Genomic DNA, 27,176 nt, shown 5'->3' on the forward strand with positions numbered 1-27,176 from the left:
ACTAGGTTCAGATTTATACAGCCACCACTAGGGGGAGCTCACTAAGTTCAGATTTATACAGCCACCACTAGGGGGAGCTCACTAGGTTCAGATTTATACAGCCACCACTAGGGGGAGCTCACTAGGTTCAGATTTATACAGCCACCACTAGGGGAGCTCACTAGGTTCAGATTTATACAGCCACCACTAGGGGGAGCTCACTAGGTTCAGATTTATACAGCCACCACTAGGGGAGCTCACTAGGTTCAGATTTATACAGCCACCACTAGGGGGAGCTCACTAAGTTCAGATGTATACAGCTTCCATTAATGATCTGACTTATTGTTATAGATTTGATCTTGTTTGTTGCCCCCTCCTCCCCAGATTTGGTGTTTATGTACCCCTCTGCTGCTTTCACCAAGACAACCGATCCCAGCCTTTGCCCACAGACTGTGGATACCTCGTCCAGGACTCTTTAGTGGAGGACGGTGCTAATGGCGTGGCCACCCTCGTCAGACCCAAAGACTTCCTCTCTCTCCTACGCGAGTCTTTGAGGGAGCAGTTTAATTCGCCCCCTACCATCCCCTCTCACAGCTGTCCGCTGTCTCCGGACCTCATACGTAACGAAGTAGAGTGCTTAAAAGCGGACTTCAATCGCAGGATCAAGGAGGTCCTCTTCAACTCTTTATTCAGTGCCTACTACGTGGCTTTTCTGCCGCTGTGCTTCGTAAAAGTAAGTTCCTGTAATGTTTAGATAATTATCTCTACGTCCTTTTGCTCCAAACACCACCCAAGCTGCAGCAAGAGTCTCACATCTGAGCTCTTTCACAGCATAGGTCAAGCAGTTTGTAGAAGAGGTGGAGTTGTCCTTTAAGCCGTTGTCTTCTGTTGCAGAGCACTCAGTATTACGACATGCGCTGGTCGTGTGAGCACCTGATCATGGTGTGGATCAATGCCTTCGTCATGTTGACCACGCAGCTGCTGCCGCCCAGATATTGCGACTTGCTGCACAGGTCTGCGTCACATCTCGGCCGGTGGCAGAAATTAGAGCCCGGGTCGTACAGCAACGCACCGCAACATATGTGAGTGGAGCGCCGCGCTGCGTGTGCATCGTATGTTCCTCCTGTTATATCTCCGTCTAATGGGTCCTCTCTCCATTTACAGCTGGTCAGACAACACAGTATGGCCGCAGGGCGTCCTCGTACGGCACAGCCGGAGTTTATACAAAGCTGTGGGGCCGTATAATGTAGCAGTGCCTTCAGATATCTCACACGCCAGATTTTATGTGAGTAAATACAGTCTGCACATCAGTCATTTTTTATTTGGTTCCAGTCATGACCAGTCTTTCCACTTCCTTAATTAATTAGATAATTAATTTCTTGGGCTGCCTGCCTGCAGCTACCACTAGGGGGAGCTCCCTGTATACCGAGATACATGATAAGATCCTGCCTGCAGCCACCACTAGGGGGAGCTCCCTGTATACAGAGATACATGATAAGATCCTGTCTGCAGCCACCACTAGGGGGAGCTCCCTGTATACAGAGATACATGATAAGATCCTGTCTGCAGCCACCACTAGGGGGAGCTCCCTGTATACAGAGATACATAAAATCCTGTCTGCAGCCACCACTAGGGGGAGCTCCCTGTATACAGAGATACATAAGATCCTGTCTGCAGCCACCACTAGGGGGAGCTCCCTGTATACAGAGATACATGATAAGATCCTGTCTGCAGCCACCACTAGGGGGAGCTGTCTGTATACAGATATACATGATAAGATCCTGTCTGCAGCCACCACTAGGGGGAGCTCCCTGTATACAGAGATACATGATAAGATTGTGTCTGCAGCCACCACTAGGGGGAGCTCACTGTATACAGAGATAGATAAGATTCTGTCTGCGGACACCACTAGGGGGAGCTCCCTGTATACAGAGATACGTGATAAGATCCTGTCTGCAGACACCACTAGGGGGAGCTCCCTGTAAAAAGAGATACATGATAAGATCCTGTCTGCAGCCACCACTAGGGGGAGCTCCCTGTAAAAAGAGATACATGATAAGATCCTGTCTGCAGCCACCACTAGGGGGAGCTCCCTGTATACAGAGATACATGATAAGATCCTGTCTGTATACAGGGAGCTCCCCCTAGTGGTGGCTGCAGACAGGATCTTATCATGTATCTCTTTTTACAGGGAGCTCCCCCTAGTGGTGGCTGCAGGCAGGATCTTATGTATCTCTGTATACAGGGAGCTCCCCCTAGTGGTGGCTGCAGAGATACATAAGATCCTGTCTGCAGCCACCACTAGGGGGAGCTCCCTGTGTACAGAGATACATGATAAGATCCTGTCTGCAGCCACCACTAGGGGGAGCTCCCTGTATACAAAGATACATGATAAGATCCTGTCTGCAGCCACCATTAGGGGGAGCTCCCTGTATACAGAGATACATAAGATCCTGCCTGCAGCCACCACTAGGGGGAGCTCCCTGTATACAAAGATACATGATAAGATCCTGTCTGCAGCCACCATTAGGGGGAGCTCCCTGTATACAGAGATACATAAGATCCTGCCTGCAGCCACCACTAGGGGAAGCTCCCTGTATACAGAGATACATGATAAGATCCTGTCTGCAGCCACCACTAGGGGGAGCTCCCTGTATACAAAGATACATGATAAGATCCTGTCTGCAGCCACCACTAGGGGGAGCTCCCTGTATACAGAGATACATGATAAGATCCTGTCTGCAGTCACCACTAGGGGAGCTCTCTGTATGCAGAGATACATAAAAGCCTGTCTGCAGTCACCACTAGGGGGAGCTCCCTGTAAAAAGAGATACATGATAAGATCCTGTCTGCAGTCACCACTAGGGGGAGCTCCCTGTATACAGAGATACATGATAAGATCCTGTCTGCAGCCACCACTAGGGGGAGCTCCCTGTATACAGAGATACATAAGATCCTGCCTGCAGCCACCACTAGGGGGAGCTCCCTGTATACAGAGATACGTGATAAGATCCTGTCTGCAGCCACCACTAGGGGAAGCTCCCTGTATACAGAGATACGTGATAAGATCCTGTCTGCAGCCACCACTAGGGGAAGCTCCCTGTATACAGAGATACATGATAAGATCCTGTCTGCAGCCACCACTAGGGGGAGCTCCCTGTATACAGAGATACATGATCAGATCCCGTCTGCAGACACCACTAGGGGGAGATCCCTGTATACAGAGATACATGATAAGATCCTGTCTGCAGCCACCACTAGGGGGAGCTCCCTGTATAAAGAGATACATGATAAGATCCTGTCTGCAGCCACCACTAGGGGGATCTCCCTGTATACAGAGATACATAAGATCCTGCCTGCAGCCACCACTAGGGGAAGCTCCCTGTATACAGAGATACATGATAAGATCCTGTCTGCAGCCACCACTAGGGGGAGCTCCCTGTATACAGAGATACATGATAAGATCCTGTCTGCAGTCACCACTAGGGGAGCTCTCTGTATGCAGAGATACATAAGATCCTGTCTGCAGTCACCACTAGGGGGAGCTCCCTGTATACAGAGGTACATAAGACCCTGTCTGCAGCCACCACTAGGGGGAGCTCTCTGTATAAAGAGATACATGATAAGATCCTGTCTGCAGCCACCACTAGGGGGAGCTCCCTGTATACAAAGATACATGATAAGATCCTGTCTGCAGCCACCACTAGGGGGAGCTCCCTGTATACAGAGGTACATAAGATCCTGTCTGCAGACACCACTAGGGGGAGCTCCCTGTATAAAGAGATACATGATAAGATCCTGTCTGCAGCCACCACTAGGGGGAGCTCCCTGTATACAGAGGTACATAAGATCCTGTCTGCAGACACCACTAGGGGGAGCTCCCTGTATAAAGAGATACATGATAAGATCCTGTCTGCAGCCACCACTAAGGGGAGCTCCCTGTATACAGAGATACATGATAAGATCCTGTCTGCAGCCACCACTAGGGGGAGCTCCCTGTATACAAAGATACATGATAAGATCCTGTCTGCAGCCACCACTAGGGGGATCTCCCTGTATACAGAGATACATGATAAGATCCTGCCTGCAGCCACCACTAGGGGAAGCTCCCTGTATACAGAGATACATGATAAGATCCTGTCTGCAGCCACCACTAGGGGGAGCTCCCTGTATACAGAGATACATGATAAGATCCTGTCTGCAGTCACCACTAGGGGAGCTCCCTGTATACAGAGGTACATAAGACCCTGTCTGCAGCCACCACTAGGGGGAGCTCCCTGTATACAGAGATACATAAGATCCTGCCTGCAGCCACCACTAGGGGGAGCTCCCTGTATACAGAGATACATGATAAGATCCTGTCTGCAGCCACCACTAGGGGGAGCTCCCTGTATACAGAGATACATGATAAGATCCTGTCTGCAGTCACCACTAGGGGAGCTCTCTGTATACAGAGATACATGATAAGATCCTGTCTGCAGTCACCACTAGGGGGAGCTCCCTGTATACAGAGATACATGATAAGATCCTGTCTGCAGTCACCACTAGGGGGAGCTCCCTGTATACAGAGATACATAAGACCCTGTCTGCAGTCACCACTAGGGGGAGCTCTCTATGTACAAAGTGAAAGCCTGAATGATGCCGTGAATAAAGATATTTGTGACCCATGATGAAAAGTAAAAGTTTCTCTGACTGTGTGTCTGTTGCTTTTCTGTCCGGCAGTTCTTGTTCCACCGGCCATTACGACTACTGAACGTGCTGGTGGTGCTGGAGGGTAGCCTGGTGATGTATCAGCTTTACTCTCTGCTCCGCGCCGAGAAGTGGAACCACACCCTGTCGATGGCGCTCATCCTCTTCTGCAACTATTACGTCTTGTTTAAACTCCTCCGGGACAGAATAGTATTGGGGAAAGCGTATTCTCACCCCCTGAACAGCTACGGACTCAAACCCCACTGACGGCCCACGGCTGACGCCACCGCCGCTCGCACGGCCACGCCATAGTGGACAGACTGGGGGGCAGCAGAGGAAAAGGGAGCAAGTGCGGTGGAAGAGATGAGCAAGGAGGAGAAAAATCTAAAAATATTTTCATACACTTCTATTTTTTTCTGCCAATGTTTATAAATATTTAAGATATTTTATATTTTGTATACAATTTGTTTTCTTTTTTTTTTTTTTTGTGTTCACTTTGTCGGGAATAAGCTGTCACCGGGGAAAACCAAAAAAAAATTGCAGGAATTCTCTATCGACGTGCATGTCCCAAAGAGAGCGGTAGCGCTCCCGTGTATTATGTGATCAGGGGCGTCCACCCCGCGGGTGTGATCAGCGCCCCCCGGAGGCCCTCCCAGTGTTCAGCAGATTTCAGTGCCACTTGCCTGTGTTATCGCAGAGCTTAATAGTATTGAAAAGAAAATACGAATAAAAAAAACCTTCATTTTCATAATTGTGTTGTCTTTTCTGGGGGGTCGTCATTATTTGTGATCGCTGAGGGGCCCCGGGAAGTGGAGCTCCTCCATTTATTGCCCGTTGGGCCACAGGAGAAAGTGGATATTTCCATCAGTCCCATAGACCATGATGGGAGCGGAGGTTGAATATGTGGGGACTGGACTCGAGCCTTATTGCTGGGGGTCTGCAATCCTGAGAAGAAGTGATTACCGCCTGGACAGAGAGGTAATTTGCTATTTTGAGGTGAGGTGTCTGATGATTACGTGGCAGAACATTCATACAGGGGACAATGTTGGAGCAGCAATCGTCTGTTACCCATAGGAGCGCTAAAAAGTGTGCAGAGTCCAGATATCTCGGTGCAGTACTTTATCTGTCCAGTGGTGGCGCTGCAGGGAAACTGAGCACTAGTTTATAGCAGTTAAAGGTGCGCCGCGTGTCCGTTATATAGACGTGATCAATGTTAGGACTGGACAAACCCTCCCATGGATCTGTTATCTGATCCTTCTGGGCACTAGGACCCAGTTCAGCATTTTTTCTTGTGATATTAGTTGTTTTTTTGCAACAAATTTTTAAATACGACACATACACCCTGAATTTTTGCACGACCTTAAAAAAAAAAAAAAAAAAAAATCCCTTGCCAGAAACATTTAAGGCCGGCTGCCCACGATCCAGTCCTAGCAGCGCATGTCCGCTGCGTCCAAGAGCTGCCGTTAATTGAACGCAGATGAATCCGCATGTGATCACTGAACCGGTCGGATTCACCGCGTCCAACACATAGTAACATAGTTATTAAGGTTGAAGGAAGACTATAAGTCCATCTAGTTCAACGCCCTATCAAGGAATCTAGTGTATATACCCTGTAACATTATACTTTTCCAGAAAGGCATCCAGTCCCCTCTTAAATTTAAGTAATGAATCACTCATTACACATCATACGGCAGAGAGTTCCATAGTCTCACTGCTCTTACAGTAAAGAATCCGTGTCTGTTATTATGCTTAAACCTTCTTTCCTCCAGACGCAGAGGATGCCCCCTTGTCCCTGTCTCAGGTCTATGATTAAAAAGATCATCAGAAAGGTCTTTGTACTGTCCCCTCATATATTTATACATTAACATAAGATCACCCCTTAGTCTTCGTTTTTCCAAACTAAATAGCCCCAAGTGTAATAACCTATCTTGGTATTGCAGACCCCCCAGTCCTCTAATAACCTTGGTCGCTCTTCCTGCACCCGCTCCAGTTCAGCTATGTCTTTCTTATACACCGGAGACCAGAACTGTGCACAGTATTCTAAGTGTGGTCGAACTAGTGACTTGTATAGAGGAAAAATTATGTTCTCCTCATGAGCATCTACAGGTCCTTCTCAAAAAATTAGCATATAGTGTTAAATTTCATTATTTACCATAATGTAATGATTACAATTAAACTTTCATATATTATAGATTCATTATCCACCAACTGAAATTTGTCAGGTCTTTTATTGTTTTAATACTGATGATTTTGGCATACAACTCCTGATAACCCAAAAAACCTGTCTCAATAAATTAGCATATCAAGAAAAGGTTCTCTAAACGACCTATTACTCTAATCTTCTGAATCAACTAATTAACTCTAAACACATTGAAAAGATACCTGAGGCTTTTATAAACTCCCTGCCTGGTTCATTACTCAAAACCCCCATCATGGGTAAGACTAGCGACCTGACAGATGTCAAGAAGGCCATCATTGACACCCTCAAGCAAGAGGGTAAGACCCAGAAAGAAATTTCTCACCAAATAGGCTGTTCCCAGAGTGCTGTATCAAGGCACCTCAATGGTAAGTCTGTTGGAAGGAAACAATGTGGCAGAAAACGCTGTACAACGAGAAGAGGAGACCGGACCCTGAGGAAGATTGTGGAGAAGGACCGATTCCAGACCTTGGGGAACCTGAGGAAGCAGTGGACTGAGTCTGGTGTGGAAACATCCAGAGCCACCGTGCACAGGCGTGTGCAGGAAATGGGCTACAGGTGCCGCATTCCCCAGGTAAAGCCACTTTTGAACCATAAACAGCGGCAGAGGCGCCTGACCTGGGCTACAGAGAAGCAGCACTGGACTGTTGCTAAGTGGTCCCAAGTACTTTTTTCTGATGAAAGCAAATTTTGCATGTCATTCGGAAATCAAGGTGCCAGAGTCTGGAGGAAGACTGGGGAGAAGGAAATGCCAAAATGCCTGAAGTCCAGTGTCAAGTACCCACAGTCAGTGATGGTGTGGGGTGCCATGTCAGCTGCTGGTGTTGGTCCACTGTGTTTCATCAAGGGCAGGGTCAATGCAGCTAGCTATCAGGAGATTTTGGAGCACTTCATGCTTCCATCGGCTGAAATGCTTTATGGAGATGAAGATTTCATTTTTCAGCACGACCTGGCACCTGCTCACAGTGCCAAAACCACTGGTAAATGGTTTACTGACCATGGTATTACTGTGCTCAATTGGCCTGCCAACTCTCCTGACCTGAACCCCATAGAGAATCTGTGGGATATTGTGAAGAGAAAGTTGAGAGACGCAAGACCCAACACTCTGGATGAGCTTAAGGCCGCTATTGAAGCATCCTGGGCCTCCATAACATCTCAGCAGTGTCACAGGCTGATTGCCTCCATGCCACGCCGCATTGAAGCAGTCATTTCTGCCAAAGGATTCCCGACCAAGTATTGAGTGCATAACTGAACATTATTATTTGTTGGTTTTTTTGTTTGTTATTAAAAAACACTTTTATTTGATTGGATGGGTGAAATATGCTAATTTATTGAGACAGGTTTTTGGGGTTATCAGGAGTTGTATGCCAAAATCATCAGTATTAAAACAATAAAAGACCTGACAAATTTCAGTCGGTGGATAATGAATCTATAATATATGAAAGTTTAATTGTAATCATTACATTATGGTAAATAATGAAATTTAACACTATATGCTAATTTTTTGAGAAGGACCTGTATGCCTCTTTTAATGCATCCCATTATTTTATTTGCCTTTGTAGCAGCTGCCTGACACTGGCCACTAAATATGAGTTTGTCATCCACCCATACACCCAGGTCTTTTTCATTGACGGTTTTGCCCTGAGTTTTTAGAATTACCGTATATACTCGAGTATAAGCCGACCCGAGTATAAGCCGACCCCCCTAATTTTGCCACAAAAAACTGGGAAAACTTATTGACTCGAGTATAAGCCTAGGGTGGAAATGCAGCATTTACCGGTGAATTTCAAAAATAAAAATAGATCATTATTTCCCCATAGCTGTGCCATATAGTGCTCTGCACCGTTCATATTTCCCCATAGGTGTGAACCATATAGTGCTCTGCACCGTTCATTGTGCCCCCTAGCTGTGCCATATACGGTGCTCTGCACCGTTCATTGTGCCCCATAGATGTGCCATATACGGTGCTCTGCACCATTCACTGTGCCCCATAGCTGTGCCATATACGGTGCTCTGCACCGTTCATTGTGCCCCATAGCTGTGCTGTGCCATATACGGTGCTCTGCACCGTTCACTGTGCCCCATAGATGTGCTGTGCCATATACGGTGCTCTGCACCGTTCACTGTGCCCCATAGCTGTGCTGTGCCATATACGGTGCTCTGCACCGTTCACTGTGCCCCATAGCTGTGCTGTGCCATATACGGTGCTCTGCACCGTTCACTGTGCCCCATACATAGCTGTGCTGTGCCATATACGGTGCTCTGCACCGTTCACTGTGCCCCATAGCTGTGCTGTGCCATATACGGTGCTCTGCACCGTTCACTGTGCCCCATAGCTGTGCTGTGCCATATACGGTGCTCTGCACCGTTCACTGTGCCCCATAGCTGTGCTGTGCCATATACGGTGCTCTGCACCGTTCACTGTGCCCCATAGCTGTGCTGTGCCATATACGGTGCTCTGCACCGTTCACTGTGCCCCATAGCTGTGCTGTGCCATATACGGTGCTCTGCACCGTTCACTGTGCCCCATAGCTGTGCTGTGCCATATACGGTGCTCTGCACCGTTCATTGTGCCCCCTAGCTGTGCCATATACGGTGCTCTGCACCGTTCATTGTGCCCCCTAGCTGTGCCTTATACGGTGCTCTGCACCGTTCACTGTGCCCCATAGCTGTGCCATATACGGTGCTCTGCACCGTTCACTGTGCCCCATAGCTGTGCTGTGCCATATACGGTGCTCTGCACCGTTCATTGTGCCCCCTAGCTGTGCCATATACGGTGCTCTGCACCGTTCACTGTGCCCCATAGATGTTCCACATAAATTTGTGCCGCCGCTGCCGCAATAAAGAAAAAAAAACACATACTCACCTCCCTTGATTGCAGCTCCCGGCGTCTCGTTCCGGCGCCTCCATCTTCCCGGCGTCTCTGCTCTGACTGATCAGGCAGAGGGCGCCGCGCACACTATATGCGTCATCGCGCCCTCTGCCTGATCAGTCAGAGAGCAGAGACGCCGGGAAGATGGAGGCGCCGGCCGGGAAGATGGATCGGCGCCCGGCGGCTGGAACGAGGACAGGTGAATATGCTATACTCACCTAGTCCTGGCGATCCTCGCGCTGTCCCCTCCTGTCTTCGGTGCCGCAGCTTCTTTCTCTATCAGCGGTCACCGGCACCGCTGATTAGAGAAATGAATAAGCGGCTCCGCCCCTATGGGAGGTGGAGCCGCTTATTCATTTCTGTAATGAGCGGTCCCACGTGACCGCTGAAGAGAGGAAGAAGCTGCAGCGCCGAAGCCCGTGGGACGGCAGGGACAGCGCGAGGATCGCTGGGACTAGGTAAGTATGCCTCAGCGCCCTCACCCCCTCACCTGCCGACCCCACCGCTACCGTGACTCGAGTATAAGCCGAGGGGGGCACTTTCAGCCCAAAAATTTGGGCTGAAAATCTCGGCTTATACTCGAGTATATACGGTAAGCACATAATTATACATCTTGTTACTTCTACCCAAGTGCATGACCTTACATTTATCCCCATTAAAGCTCATTTGCCATTTATCAGCCCAAGCTTCTAGTTTACATAAATCATCCTGTAATATAAAATTGTCCTCCTCTGTATTGATTACCCTGCAGAGTTTAGTGTCATCTGCAAATATTGAAATTCTACTCTGAATGCCCCCTACAAGGTCATTAATAAATATGTTAAATAGAAGAGGGCCCAATACTGACCCCTGTGGTACCCCACTGCTAACCGCTACCCAGTCCGAGTGTGCTCCATTAATAACCACCCTTTGTTTCCTATCCCTGAGCCAGCTCTCAACCCACTTACACATATTTTCCCCTGTCCCCATTAGTCTCATTTTATGTATCAACCTTTTGTGTGGCACCGTATCAAAAGCTTTTGAAAAGTCCATATACACTACATCCACTGGGTTCCCTTGGTCCAGTCTGGAACTTACCTCTTCATAGAAGCTGATCAGATTAGTCTGACATGAACGGTCCCTAGTAAACCCGTGCTGATACTGGGTCATGAGGTTATTCCTCTTCAGATACTCCAGTATAGCATCCCTTAGAATGCCCTCCAGGATTTTACCCACAGTAGAGGTTAAGCTTACTGGCCTATAATTACCGAGTTCAGGTTTTGTCCCCTTTTTGAATATTGGCAGCACATTTGCTATACGCCAGTCCTGTGGTACAGACCCTGTTATTATGGAGTCTCTAAAGATTAATAATAATGGTCTATCAATGACTGAACTTAGTTCCTGCAGTACTCGGGGGTGTATCCCATCCGGGCCTGGAGATTTGTCAATTTTAGTGATTTTTAGACACCAACGTACTTCCTGCTGGGTTAAGCAGGTGACATTTAATGGGGAATTTTTATCACTAGTCATTTTGTCTGCCATGGGATTTTCTTGTGTAAATACTGATTGTGGTGAAATATATGTGTGTGTATGTATATATATATATATATATATATATATATATATATATATATATATATATATATATATATATATATATATATATATATATATAATCTCCAGTCACCTTCCATGACAGCGGTACTGGAGGATGTCTCCCCGCCCTAATGGGGGACAGGAAACACAAAGAGGTTAAATACCCTCCCCTTCCTGCGATCTCCAGTGTTTTTCCTGTCCCCTATGGGGCATGAAGAGGTCTTGCGGTAGTGCTGCCGTGGCCGGCGATCGGAGCACTCAAGATCTTACCTAGCCGGGCAGCCTGGGTCGGGATGTTTCTCCTCCCTGCGGCGCTGCTCCCGTCTCCTCACAATGTGCGGACTCGGGACCCCTCCTCCGCTCCTCCCACGCTCCTTCGGGAGTAAAGCGGAGCGGTGTGGTGCGGCCGGGGTCCCGCGCGGCTCCCCGGCATTCCTCCTCTCTTGCATGGCCGGAAACGGTGGACGCGCGAACCGGAAGTACCCGAGCTTCCGGTTCACGGCTTGTGCGTTCCAGCGGTGGAACGCACGCGCGTCGGACTACAGTTGATGGCGGCATAGCGTTTTTTTCCCCTACGCCTGGGACCGGGAGGAGGAGCACAAGATTGGACGCAGCTCCACGGTATTTAACCCTGGAATCACCTCCAGGTAAGGCCCCCCTGTCTGTCTGACTGGACTGCAGTACTGACTGACCATGGAAGGTGACAGACCTGTCTCTGCTTCTGCCGAGCCGTGCGTCCTCCCTCCTACCGTGAGTAGTGGGTTAAGGTCCCTTTATCCCTGTATTCCTTAGGGTGCTATATACTTAGTCCCCCTTCTCTCTTTTAGGGAGACAAGGCCTCTGCCCCTAGGAAGGACAGATCTTCCAAGACAAAATCGGAAGATCGAAAATGTGGTGTTTGTGCATCAAAGCTACCTTCTTCTTACAAGAAGAGACTGTGCCAGCCCTGCACTGATGAAATAATTCGCTCAGAACAGCCATCCTTGTTTGAGAGCATTAAATCCCTCATTAAACAGGAAGTTCAGTCCTCGGTATCGGCCCTTTCCCAGTCTCTGTTACCTCCGCCACCTCCTCCTAAAAAAAGGAAGATGGCAACGGTTACGTCTGATTCAGACTCTGGTGAAATTCATTCCTCTGGCTCGGAGGATTTGTGGGAGAATGAGGGCTCCACTTCCACCCCCAAAGAGGAAAGTAAAAAATACTATTTTTCCTCAGAAGACATACATGAATTAATTAGTATGGTCAGGGGGACAATGGGCGTTGAGGAGGAGGAGGAGAAACCATCAGTGCAGGATGAGATGTTCGGTGGGTTAAAGCCTAAAAAATTAAAGGGGTTTCCTATACACGAGAATGTACAGAATGTCATTCTTCATGAATGGGAATCGCCCGAAAAGGGACTTACTGTTCCCTCTGAGCTAAAAAATCGTTTCTCTCTCGATGGAGACGTCTCTCTGTGGGATACTCCTAAGGTAGATATGCAGGTCTCTAGAGTATCAAAAAAGACAACCCTCCCTTTTGAGGATTCTTCCCAACTCAGAGACCCTATGGACCGCAAGATGGAGAGTTTACTAAGAAGATCTTGGGAGACTTCCACCAATCTCCTTAAAACAAACATTGCGTCCACCTGCGTGGCTAGATCCTTATTCCGTTGGCTCCGCACGCTTGAAGACCACCTTACCCAGGGAACATCTAGGGAAGTAATCTTAGATTCCCTCCCGCTTCTCCAGAAAGCTACGGGCTTCCTGGCCGATGCTTCGGCAGAGTCCGTAAGAGTGGCTGCCAAATCTGCAGTTCTCTCTAAGGGTGGTTTCACACTTGCGTTTTTGTCTGCAGCGTTTTTTTTCAAAAAAACGCATGCGTTTTTTTTTTTCCTATCTTTAACATTGAAAACGCATGCGTTTTTTTGTGTACGCGTTTAGTCGCGTTTTTTGACGCATGCGTTTTTTTACTGCATGCGTTCATTTTCTGAAATGCTACTTGTAGTATTTTTAGAAGCGTTTTTTGGACCAAAAAAAAACGCATGCGTTTTCATGCGTTTTTTTTGGGTCAAAAAATACATTGGAGTCAATGGGGACTCATGCGTTTTTTGGTGCATGCGTTTTTTGCGGTAAAAAACGCATGCGTTTTTTTATTAAAAAACCAGAAAACATACTGATATGCCACCCCCAAGCATAAAGGTGATAAAGGGAACCTAACCCTACCCCTAACCCTACCCCTAACCCTAAGGGATCCTAACCCTAACCCTAATCCCTTTATGGTTAGGGTTAGGGGTAGGGTTAGGGTTAGGATCCCTTAGGGTTAGGGGTAGGGTTAGGGTTAGGGTTAGGATCCCTTAGGGTTAGGGGTAGGGTTAGGGTTAGGGGTAGGATCCCTTAGGGTTAGTGTTAGGGGTAGGGTTAGGGGTAGGGTTAGGGGTAGGATCCCTTTAGGGTTAGTGTTAGGGGTAGGGTTAGGGGTAGGATCCCTTTAGGGTTAGTGTTAGGGGTAGGGTTAGGGGTAGGATCCCTTAGGGTTAGGGTTAGGGGTAGGGTTAGGGGTAGGGTTAGGATCCCTTAGGGTTAGGGGTAGGGTTAGGGGTAGGATCCCTTTAGGGTTAGTGTTAGGGGTAGGGTTAGGGGTAGGGTTAGGATCCCTTAGGGTTAGGGGTAGGGTTAGGGGTAGGGTTAGGGGTAGGATCCCTACCCCTAACCCTACCCCTAACTATTTCTGTTTATAGTGGGTTTTTTACTTTATTTTGATGATTGGCAGTTGTCACACATTTTTCTGCATGCGTTTAAAAAACGCAAACGCATGAAAAAACGCATGTAAACGCGGTAAAACGCTGCGTTTTTTTCACCACATGCAAAAACGCATGCGTCAAAAAAACGCAGCGTTTACACGCGTTTACATGCGTTTTTTCACCATGCGTTTTTTTGCGTTTTTTACCGCAAAAACGCACCCGAAAAAACGCCAATGTGAAACCAGCCTAACTCAGCCAGAAGAGCTCTATGGCTGAAGTCTTGGAGTGGGGACATAACGTCCAAAACAAAGCTCTGTGCCATTCCCTTTCAGGGCCGCTATCTGTTTGGGCAGGCCCTGGACGATATTCTGGAAAAAGCAACGGACAAGAAGAAAGCGCTTCCGAAACAGAGGAATCCGAAGAAACGTTTTTTTTGTCCCTCAAAAGAACAACCCTTCCAACGAGAGTTCAAAAGGAAAGGCAAATCAGGACGCTGGAGCTATCCTAAAGGGGGGAAGGGTAGGAACATCCTGGTTCCCCGGTCCCAGCAGACCCCGGACAAGCAGTGACTACGCCCAGGGCGTTGGGGGTCGTCTCTCGAGCTTCATCAACCAGTGGAGTTCCATTTCGTCGAACCAGTGGGTAATCGACACTATTCAGAATGGACTAAAATTAGAGTTCGAGAGCCCTCCCCCTCATCACATAAGGATAACCTCATTGCAGAGTCTCAGCCCTCAGGGCGCATTCCTTTCCGGCCTTCAAGAGTTACTCCAGGAAGGAGTAATTTCCCCAGTACCTCAGCAAGAAATAGGCAGAGGACACTATTCCCACCTGTTTCTGATCAAGAAACCTTCGGGAAAGCACCGAATAATAATCAACTTGAAACCCCTGAATCGAGTAATAACCTACAGGAGGTTCAAGATGGAGTCGGTCAAAACAGCGATCCCTCTGATAGGACAGGACTGGGCGATGGCTACGGTGGATCTGAGGGACGCTTATTACCACGTCCCAATCCATCCAGAATTCCGGAAATACCTAAGATTTGCAATATCTCAGGATCGGGAGATAGTACACTACCAGTTCAACTCCCTTCCCTTCGGAATCGCCTCAGCTCCCAGAGTCTTTACAAAGATCATGACAGAAGCCATTATATTCATCCGTCTTCAGGGGATCTGCATAGTACCCTATCTAGACGATCTACTCATTGTCGCTCCTTCAGTCTCCCACCTCAGGGCGGACTTAACAAAATCTCTAGAAATCCTAAAGTCGTTGGGTTGGATCCCGAATCTAGAGAAATCGGACCTACTTCCCTCCAGGAGGAAGAAGTTCCTAGGGGTCCTTCTGGACTCGGAGGTGAGGAGTTCCTTTCTGCCCAGAGAACGTCAACTCGATCTGGTACAGAAGATAACTGCATTCAGAACCCTGAAGGCTCCTACTCTGACATTCCATGTCTATTCTGGGATCTCTAAGGCTACGTTCACACTAGCGTTGTGCGCCGCTGCGTCGGCGATGTAACGCACAACGCACGCAAAAACGCCGCAAAACGCACGCAAAAACGCTGCGTTTTGCGACGCATGCGTCGGTTTTTGCCGAAATTTGGATGCAAGAAAAATGCAACTTGTTGCGTTTTCTTGGTCCGACGCTAGCGGCAAAAAAGACGCATGCGTCGCACAACGCATCACAAAAAAACTCATGTGTCCCCCATGTTAAATATAGGGGCGCATGACGCATGCGTCGCCGCTGCGTCGCCCGACGCAAACTAGCATAACGCTAGTGTGAACGTTACCTAACATCTTGTATCCAGATGGTATCTTGGGCCCAAGCCCACACGAGAGTCCTCCAAACCCATGTCCTATCATCCTGGGACGGACAGCAGAGTTCTCTTTCCAAAAGGATTTCCCTCCCCAATCATGTCAGGGCATCCCTGGCATGGTGGCTACGGCTCCGAAACCTCCAACGGGGGGTCAGTTGGGACCAGATCCCGCTAAAGACACTCACATCGGACGCCAGTCAAAGGGGATGGGGAGCTATAGTCGAAGGAACCCATTTCCAGGGCACCTGGGCCCCAGACATCAGAGCAAGCTCTTCAAACTTCAGAGAACTGAAGGCGGTGGAAGAGGCGTTAAAAGCCGCATCCTTTATTGTTCAGGGACACCATGTCAGGATATATTCCGACAATATGACCACAGTAGCATACCTTCGTCATCAGGGAGGCACAAGATTCAAGAAACTAAAAACCTTAGCCTCAAACATTTTTTTCTGGGCAGAGAGGCATCTCCTCTCTATTTCGGCAGTTCACCTGAAGGGGTCAGCCAATACCCAGGCAGATTTCCTGAGCAGAAGGGATGTACATCCAGGGGAATGGTGTCTGGACCAGGAGGTCTTCCTCTCCCTGATTTCCAGATGGGGGATCCCAGAAGTGGACCTTTTTGCCAACAGTCAGAATGCCAAGCTGCAAACTTATTTCTCCCTAAATATGGCAGACAGAGCACTGGGCATGGATGCGTTCTCTCACCTGTGGAGGTTCAACCTCGTCTATGCCTTTCCTCCGATCCCATTGCTATCAAAAACTCTACAGAAGATCCGATCGGAGCGAGTTACGGCGATTCTAATCGCGCCAACATGGCTGGGGAGGAGTTGGTACAGCGCCCTGTTAGACATGGCTCAGGAAGGTCCAGTATGTCTACCTCAGAAGGAGAATCTTCTTCATCAAGGACCTTTGCTGCATCCAAACCTTCACAGGTTAAATCTTTCAGCATGGCTTCTGAGGCCGAAATACTAAAGGCAAGAGGTCTCTCAGATGAAGTAATTCATACTCTCCAAAACAGTAGAAAACCCGTAACAAATGCCATTTATGCCAAAATCTGGAAGAAGTTTTCTTCATGGTATCTTCCAGATATTCCAGACCCATTTTATCCAAATATTGCCAAAATTCTGGACTTTCTGCAAAGGGGTCTAGAGTTGGGTCTTAGGCCCAATACCTTAAAAGTACAAATTTCAGCACTTAGCTCCTATTTTGACCAAGAACTAGCCAAACATCGGTGGATCAGGCGTTTTATAACTTCCGCAAGTAGAATCCGTCCCAGAGTTCTCAACAATACTCCTCCTTGGGACCTTAATTTGGTCCTTAATAGTCTAACTCGGGACCCTTTCGAACCTTTATCTCAGTCTTCATTAAAGGTTCTTACCCTAAAAACGGTCTTTTTAGTGGCTATTACCTCTGCCAGACGGATAGGAGAACTACATGCCCTATCCATAAAAGAGCCTTACTTGAGGGTAACATCGGATAGTATAATCCTTCGTCTAGACCCTACCTTCTTACCTAAAGTAACATCAGACTTTCATAGAGGTCAGGACATAGTGTTGCCCTCATTCTACCCGGATCCTTCTAATGTGAGAGAAGAGTCCTTCCACACTCTGGATGTCCGCAGAGTGGTTCTATATTATCTTTCACAAACAGAGAGTTGGAGGATTGATCAAAATCTCTTTATTCAACTCTCCGGAAAGAACAAAGGTAGAAAGGCGACAAAAAATACTATCGCCAACTGGATTAAACAAGCCATATCTCTGGCATACTCATCCCAGAATCTACCACCTCCTCCATCACTGAAGGCCCATTCTACACGGTCGGTGTCAACATAATGGGCAGAGAGAGGTGACGCTTCTACGGAGCAGATTTGCAGAGCTGCCACCTGGTCATCAGTACATACGTTCACCAGGCACTACAGGCTTGATTTCAACCGGGATTTAACTTTCGGCAGAACAGTTCTGCAGGCGGTTATCCCCCCCTAGAAATTATTTGTTGGTACTACTCCAGTACCGCTGTCGTGGAAGGTGACTGGAGAAAATAGAATTATTCTTACCGTTAATTCGGTTTCTAGGAACCTTCCACGACAGCACTAATTTCCCTCCCTATCTGATAATTTTATTGGATGATTCCTGCACTTAAGTGGTAACTATACATACTACTGTGTCCAGAAAAAAACACTGGAGGTGGCAGGAAGGGGAGGGTATTTAACCTCTTTGTGTTTCCTGTCCCCCATTAGGGCGGGGAGACATCCTCCAGTACAGCTGTCGTGGAAGGTTCCTAGAAACCGAATTAACGGTAAGAATAATTCTAATATATATATATATATATATATATATATATATATATATAAAAAACAACCAGCACTCCCAATGTGAACACATGCAAGCTGCAAGCTGTATCAGATATAAAGAAACACAGCAGCACATGTATATGAATCTAGGCCATGTGAAAACACAGACAAAATATATAAAGTAAAAGTTGCACAAAAAATAAATCCAAAAGAATAATACAAAAATAGGAATGGGAGAAAAAATAGTCCGATGCAAATTTCCACAGAACATGTTATAAAGAAAAAAATTAGAACAGCATCATATTACCAAACTTGCGGTGCAAAGCTTTCCAAACCAAAGTCCAAATGGTTCCAAACATATGAGAAAAAAAAAAAAAAAAAAAAAAGTTAATCAGAGTCAAAAGAATTGAGAGTAGGGAAGACTCTTTAAAAGAATCCATGGAAAATACCCTAAAAAAAATTTCAGACAGAGGCTATCCTAAAAATCTTCTAAAAACACAAAAAAATAAGGTGGATTTATTAAAAAGAGATGATCTTCTTCAAAAAAAGCCTTATAAAAAAGAATTGAATCGTATACCTTTTGTGACATCTTTTTGTGAGGAGAGTAGCAAAATTTCAAAAATTGTCTGTAAACATTGGGGTATGTTGTCTAAATGTCTACCATATGTGACAGAATTCTCTAATCCTCCAATGTTTTCATACAAACGTAACCGTACTATTGGTTCCACTATAATTAAATCTGATATTGGACCCTTCAAAAGGTCCAGTCAAACAACTATGTCTGGTCAAAACAGAAAGGGATGTTTCCCCTGTTTATCATGCGTAAATTGTCCCATGATGCTCAAAGGTTCTAGTTTTGTTCACCCTACTACTCAAGAAAAATTTAAGATACAACATTTTTTGACTTGTAATTCTGAATTTGCTGTGTATTTGTTACAGTGCCCCTGTTCCTTATGGTATGTCGGTGAAACAACTTGTGACTTCAAAACTCGAATTAACCAACACCGACATACCATAAGGAAGGGACGTATGGATCTGCCTGTCTCCAAGCACTTTGTAGAGAAATCGCATACAGAAAAACAATTACGATTTCGTATCATTGACATGGTTCCTCCCCAGAGAAGAGGGGGAGATCGTGTGCGACTGCTCAAAAGAAGGGAATTAGAGTGGATAGTGAAATTGAATACATTAAAACCACATGGACTAAATGTAGATTTCAAAACTAATCAAGTTTTATAGAATTTGGTATCTTTCCTCTTTTCATATATATGTGGGAATATGTTTTTAATTTTTTGTATATACATTTTTTTCAGATGTCCCAATCTATAAAGCGAAAGATATTCCTTGTATGGAAAATGGTGTCCTCCTTCCTCAATATGTTTTTGGAAATAAATACTCTGCTGAAATAAATATTTGGATGGCACTCATTTGTCTTTATATGTTATTTGCTCTACAGTATCATTATGGAAGTTTAATATGGTCTCATTTATTAAGGGCACACAGGAATTTTGGGGAGTTCTTATTTCTTTGGTACTCCAGCCCTGTTTCGTAATACCCACGTAGTTGGGCTGTGTTTGCTAGACCCGTATGGGCTAGTGTCCGGACCATTATACTAATATGATATAATGTAGCATTTAGACATGTATGAGTGCGTCCTATTTCTGCTAGCGCCTTAATTAGCCCATTGAATTATTATTAAGGTCTTTCGGTAATATGACACTTATGTGGCTAGCGCTGAATTAAACATAAAGTTTCGCTATAAATTTGCAGAGTTTTTTCGACATTTCCATTAGGAATTAAGGTCATTCCCTTTTCCAATATGGCGTTGTTGTATTCGGAGCCTGAATGCGCAGGCGCTGACCACAATGCTATGCGTCTTAGGTCAGAAGCTATAGACATGCGCAGTGACTCCAGGAAGACGCCGAGATTTGCACACAAACGGCGATATGCCTGTAAGTGTATCTTTTGTTTAATTACATACTAGATTGGGACATCTGTTTAGTTCTAATTGCTCATTACCATATTTGCGTGATATTTGCAGCCTACTGTGTATGCTGGATATTGTTTTACGGTGTAATTGTATAAATATGCACATGGACACTGATGCACTTTATTAGGATTCAGAGTATGTTAGCACTAATGTTAGAAAAATGAATACTGTTTTATTGATGGTTAATAAGAAACATATGTATTAGCTATATATACCCACTTCATTTGTATACTCATTGCTTGAAAAAGGATTGGAAATCCGAAACGTTGCCACGCCGTCCAGGCATTAAAGCCCACTTTTTTCTATTATTTTCTTTGTGTGCTGTTTTCCTTTTTTTCTCATATGTTTGGAACCATTTGGACTTTGGTTTGGAAAGCTTTGCACCGCAAGTTTGGTAATATGATGCTGTTCTAATTTTTTTCTTTATATATATATATATATATATATATATATATATATATATATATATATATATATATATATATATATATATATATAGATATAAATAATAATAATAATAATTTTTATTTATATAGCGCCAACATATTCCGCAGCGCTTTACAAATTATAGAGGGGACTTGTACAGACAATAGACATTACAGCATAACAGAAATACAGTTCAAAACAGATACCAGGAGGAGTGAGGGCCCTGCTGCTCGCAGGCTACAAACTATGGGGAAAAGGGGAGACACGAGAGGTGGATGGTAACAATTGCTTTAGTTATTCGGACCGGCCATAGTGTAAGGCTCAGGTGTTCATGTAAAGCTGCATGAACCAGTTATCTGCCTGAGTATGTAGCAGTACAGACACAGAGGGCTAATACTGCATAAAGTGTATGAGAACATGATGCGAGGAACCTGTTTTTTTTTTTTATTATAAATAGGCCACACAGGGATCGTTAGGTTAATGCATTGAGGCGGTAGGCCAGTCTGAACAAATGAGTTTTTAGGGCACGCTTAAAACTGTGGGGATTGGGGATTAATCGTATTAACCTAGGTAGTGCATTCCAAAGAATCGGCGCAGCACGTGTAAAGTCTTGGAGACGGGAGTGGGAGGTTCTGATTATTGAGGATGCTAATCTGAGGTCATTAGCGGAGCGGAGGGCACGGGTAGGGTGGTAGACTGATACCAGGGAGGAGATGTAGGGTGGTGCTGAGCCATGGAGTGCTTTGTGGATGAGGGTAGTAGTTTTGTACTGGATTCTGGAGTGGATGGGTAGCCAGTGTAATGACTGGCACAGGGTAGAGGCATCGGTGTAATGGTTGGTGAGGAATATGATCCTGGCTGCAGCATTCAGGACAGATTGGAGCGGGGAGAGTTTTGCAAGAGGGAGGCCGATATATATACAGGTCCTTCTCAAAAAATTAGCATATAGTGTTAAATTTCATTATTTACCATAATGTAATGATTACAATTAAACTTTCATATATTATAGATTCATTATCCACCAACTGAAATTTGTCACGTCTTTTATTGTTTTAATACTGATGATTTTGGCATACAACTCCTGATAACCCAAAAAACCTGTCTCAATAAATTAGCATATCAAGAAAAGGTTCTCTAAACGACCTATTACCCTAATCTTCTGAATCAACTAATTAACTCTAAACACATGCAAAAGATACCTGAGGCTTTTATAAACTCCCTGCCTGGTTCATTACTCAAAACCCCCATCATGGGTAAGACTAGCGACCTGACAGATGTCAAGAAGGCCATCATTGACACCCTCAAGCAAGAGGGTAAGACCCAGAAAGAAATTTCTCAACAAATAGGCTGTTCCCAGAGTGCTGTATCAAGGCACCTCAATGGTAAGTCTGTTGGAAGGAAACAATGTGGCAGAAAACGCTGTACAACGAGAAGAGGAGACCGGACCCTGAGGAAGATTGTGGAGAAGGACCGATTCCAGACCTTGGGGAACCTGAGGAAGCAGTGGACTGAGTCTGGTGTGGAAACATCCAGAGCCACCGTGCACAGGCGTGTGCAGGAAATGGGCTACAGGTGCCGAAATGGGCTACAGAGAAGCAGCACTGGACTGTTGCTAAGTGGTCCCAAGTACTTTTTTCTGATGAAAGCAAATTTTGCATGTCATTCGGAAATCAAGGTGCCAGAGTCTGGAGGAAGACTGGGGAGAAGGAAATGCCAAAATGCCTGAAGTCCAGTGTCAAGTACCCACAGTCAGTGATGGTGTGGGGTGCCATGTCAGCTGCTGGTGTTGGTCCACTGTGTTTCATCAAGGGCAGGTTCAATGCAGCTAGCTATCAGGAGATTTTGGAGCACTTCATGCTTCCATCGGCTGAAATGCTTTATGGAGATGAAGATTTCATTTTTCAGCACGACCTGGCACCTGCTCACAGTGCCAAAACCACTGGTAAATGGTTTACTGACCATGGTATTACTGTGCTCAATTGGCCTGCCAACTCTCCTGACCTGAACCCCATAGAGAATCTGTGGGATATTGTGAAGAGAAAGTTGAGAGACGCAAGACCCAACACTCTGGATGAGCTTAAGGCCGCTATTGAAGCATCCTGGGCCTCCATAACATCTCAGCAGTGTCACAGGCTGATTGCCTCCATGCCACGCCGAATTGAAGCAGTCATTTCTGCCAAAGGATTCCCGACCAAGTATTGAGTGCATAACTGAACATTATTATTTGATGGTTTTTTTGTTTGTTATTAAAAAACACTTTTATTTGATTGGATGGGTGAAATATGCTAATTTATTGAGACAGGTTTTTTGGGTTATCAGGAGTTGTATGCCAAAATCATCAGTATTAAAACAATAAAAGACCTGACAAATTTCAGTTGGTGGATAATGAATCTATAATATATGAAAATTTAATTGTAATCATTACATTATGGTAAATAATGAAATTTAACACTATATGCTAATTTTTTGAGAAGGACCTGTATATATACAGTGGGGCAAAAAAGTATTTAGTCAGTCAGCAATAGTGCAAGTTCCACCACTTAAAAAGATGAGAGGCGTCTGTAATTTACATCATAGGTAGACCTCAACTATGGGAGACAAACTGAGAAAAAAAAATCCAGAAAATCACATTGTCTGTTTTTTTAACATTTTATTTGCATATTATGGTGGAAAATAAGTATTTGGTCAGAAACAAACAATCAAGATTTCTGGCTCTCACAGACCTGTAACTTCTTCTTTAAGAGTCTCCTCTTTCCTCCTCTCATTACCTGTAGTAATGGCACCTGTTTAAACTTGTTATCAGTATAAAAAGACACCTGTGCACACCCTCAAACAGTCTGACTCCAAACTCCACTATGGTGAAGACCAAAGAGCTGTCAAAGGACACCAGAAACAAAATTGTAGCCCTGCACCAGGCTGGGAAGACTGAATCTGCAATAGCCAACCAGCTCGGAGTGAAGAAATCAACAGTGGGAGCAATAATTAGAAAATGGAAGACATACAAGACCACTGATAATCTCCCTCGATCTGGGGCTCCACGCAAAATCCCACCCCATGGGGTCAGAATGAACACAAGAACGGTGAGCAAAAATCCCAGAACCACGCGGGGGGACCTAGTGAATGAACTGCAGAGAACTGGGACCAATGTAACAAGGCCTACCATAAGTAACACACTACGCCACCATGGACTCAGATCCTGCAGTGCCAGACGTGTCCCACTGCTTAAGCCAGTACATGTCCGGGCCCGTCTGAAGTTTGCTAGAGAGCATTTGGATGATCCAGAGGAGTTTTGGGAGAATGTCCTATGGTCTGATGAAACCAAACTGGAACTGTTTGGTAGAAACACAACTTGTCGTGTTTGGAGGAAAAAGAATACTGAGTTGCATCCATCAAACACCATACCTACTGTAAAGCATGGTGGTGGAAACATCATGCTTTGGGGCTGTTTCTCTGCAAAGGGGCCAGGACGACTGATCCGGGTACATGAAAGAATGAATGGGGCCATGTATCGTGAGATTTTGAGTGCAAACCTCCTTCCATCAGCAAGGGCATTGAAGATGAAACGTGGCTGGGTCTTTCAACATGACAATGATCCAAAGCACACCGCCAGGGCAACGAAGGAGTGGCTTCGTAAGAAGCATTTCAAGGTCCTGGAGTGGCCTAGCCAGTCTCCAGATCTCAACCCTATAGAAAACCTTTGGAGGGAGTTGAAAGTCCGTGTTGCCAAGCGAAAAGCCAAAAACATCACTGCTCTAGAGGAGATCTGCATGGAGGAATGGGCCAACATACCAACAACAGTGTGTGGCAACCTTGTGAAGACTTACAGAAAATGTTTGACCTCTGTCATTGCCAACAAAGGATATATTACAAAGTATTGAGATGAAATTTTGTTTCTGACCAAATACTTATTTTCCACCATAATATGCAAATAAAATGTTAAAAAAGCAGACAATGTGATTTTCTGGATTTTTTTTTCTCAGTTTGTCTCCCATAGTTGAGGTCTACCTATGATGTAAATTACAGACGCCTCTCATCTATTTAAGTGGTGGAACTTGCACTATTGCTGACTGACTAAATACTTTTTTGCCCCACTGTGTATATATATATATATATATATATATATATAATGTAATGACATATGTCTAGGGTTATATGTGTGACTAGTGATAATGTAACATCTGTCCAGAAGGCAAGTCGCACCTAGGTGTTAATAGGTACTTCCTTGGGATGAGTAAGGCCTCTGTCTCCAAATCTCACCAGGTGGTCTGGCTAAGGCCAAGAACAAAGGAACACTTGACACCTCTGAGGTCTTGGAGGGGAGATGCTAAATTGTGGCCTGAGGGAATCTATCCCTGAGAACCTCTCCACAAGAGAAAATAATAAATTCATTGGGGGCGCGGCCGTGGCCCAATCAAACAGGCAGCAGTTATGATATTGGCCTGAGGGGCCGGTCTAGAAACCTGACATCAGACCATAGTTATAAATTTAGGCTGCAGACAGAGAATTGTGTTCACATGTGAGGGCAGCCTGAGAAGCTCAGGGAGCAGAAAGCAAACTACCAGTTAGATGATTTCTGTAAGTTTTCTCCTGTTTATTTTGACACTGTTTTGCATAAGTTGTATGTCTTTTTATTATCATTTTTATACCTTTTTCTTATTGTAAGCATTGAACTTTTTGCTATTAAAGTATAAAACTTTAACAAGTTGAACCTTGAATGTTCTAAAGAATCCATAGCCTAAAGGTGTGTGAGCCTTATGAGTGATAGACATGTTTTTATAAGTATTATTGCTAGTTCCGGGACTCATCGCCCGTGTATTCGATGAGTGGTGGCAGCACGTATGAGCGGGTGTGTGGCCTGGGTCGGTGTGTGATTTATGCTCCCATTACAGCATAGGACAGAGGTTGAATGCTGGACTGAGAGTGGGGAGATAGATTAACCCTTGCAGGCACAACCCCAAGTCACGTGTGAGAGCAGGCACGTGACGAATAAGTGACACCACGGAGAAGGGATCCGTGACACTGATGAAAAAAAATCATTTAGCATATTGGCTTTTTCCTCATCCACCATTTCACCCAGACTATTTTTAAGGGGGACAACACTATAATTTTTTAGTTTCTTACTAATTACGTAGTTAAAGAATATTTTGGGATTATTTTTACTCTCCCTGGCAATGAGTCTCTCTGTCTCAATCTTTGCTGCCTTGATTTGCTTTTACAGAATTTATTTAATTTTCTGTATTTAATGTCTCATCACTCCCTACTTCCTTTAATTCTCTAAATGCTTTCTTTATGTCACTTATTGCGCCCCTTACAGCTCTATTTAGCCATATTGGTTTCCTCCTATTTCTAGCATGTTTATTCCCATACGGTATATACTGTGCACAGGTTCCCATACGGTATATACTGTGCACAGGTCCTATCCAGGATGCTAATAAACATCTCCCATTCTCTTTGTGTATTTTTGTGTCTCAGGATATCGTCTCAGTTAATTGCACCAAGATCCTCTCTCATCCATTGGAAATTTGCCCTCCTGAAGTTTAGTGTCCTTGTCACCCCTCTACTACAAATCTTATTAAAGGAGACATGAAAACTTATTGTTTTGTGATCGCTATTTCCCAAGTGACCCCCAACCCTTATATTTGATATGCAGTCTGGCCTGTTGGTTAATATTAGGTCTAGCAGTGCCCCCCTTCTTGTTGGGTCCTGAACCAGTTGTCAGAGGTAATTGTCTCTCATAGTTGTCAGACACCGATTACCTTTGCTGGAACTGCAGGTTTCTGTTCCCCAATCTATTTCAGGGTAGTTGAAGTCCCCCATAATAATGACTTCTCCTTGAGTCGCAGCTTCATCTATTTGCTTTACGAGGATCTTCTCCATGGCTTCCATTATTTTTGGAGATTTATAACAAACCCCTATCAGTAATTTATTATTTTTTCCCCCCTCCCCTTATCTCCACCCACAGGGACTCTACAGTTTCATTAAATTCACCTATATTATTACGCAGGATGGGTTTTAAGGATGATTTTACTTATAGACACACCCACCCCCTCGCTTATCTGTACGGTCATTTCTGAACAGCCCAGTCATGGCTCTCATCCAGCCATGTCTCAGATATCCCCAACATGTCATAATTATGCTCCAACACCATTAATTCTAATTCGTCCATTTTGTTGGCGAGGCTTCTGGGATTAGTATACATGCACTTGATGTTCCTCTCTGCACCTCTATTCTTTCTTAAATTATTAACTGTTCTAACCCCACCCCCCATGCCACCGTCACCCCCAACTTCCTTATTTGTGCCCAGGTCTCTGTCTGCACTATCTTCCCCTCCTATAAAATGAATACCCTCCCCCCCAATCCCTAGTTTAAACACTCCTCCAATCTTCTAGCCATTTTCTCCCCCAGCACAGCTGCACCTTCCCCATTGAGGTGCAGCCCGTCCCTAGTGTAGAGCCTGTAGCCAACTGAGATGTCGGCCCAGTTCTGCAGGAACCCAAACCCCTCCTTCCTACACCAATTCTTGAGCCACTTATTAACCTCCCTAATCTCCCGTTGCCTCTCTGGCGTGGCACCGGCAGTATTTTGGAGAATACCACGTTGGAGGTCCTTGCTTTCAGCTTGCAGCCTAA

General features: G+C 45.4%; 1 protein-coding gene across 1 annotated transcript in view; it reads left to right on the forward strand.

Annotated features, from left to right (window-relative positions):
* TMEM39A (transmembrane protein 39A) overlaps positions 1-5,419 on the forward strand; it is a 40,814-nt gene extending 35,395 nt beyond the window's left edge. Inside the window, exons 6-9 of the mRNA XM_069760585.1 lie at positions 364-712; positions 874-1,061; positions 1,144-1,264; positions 4,702-5,419. Coding sequence (XP_069616686.1) covers positions 364-712; positions 874-1,061; positions 1,144-1,264; positions 4,702-4,935 — 892 coding nt within the window. The 3' untranslated portion in view covers positions 4,936-5,419. The remainder of the gene's footprint in view (positions 1-363; positions 713-873; positions 1,062-1,143; positions 1,265-4,701) is intronic.
* Positions 5,420-27,176: the final 21,757 nt, after the last annotated feature.

This window comes from Ranitomeya imitator, chromosome 3, assembly GCF_032444005.1.
Source record: "Ranitomeya imitator isolate aRanImi1 chromosome 3, aRanImi1.pri, whole genome shotgun sequence".
Classification (NCBI taxonomy): Eukaryota; Metazoa; Chordata; class Amphibia; order Anura; family Dendrobatidae; genus Ranitomeya; species Ranitomeya imitator.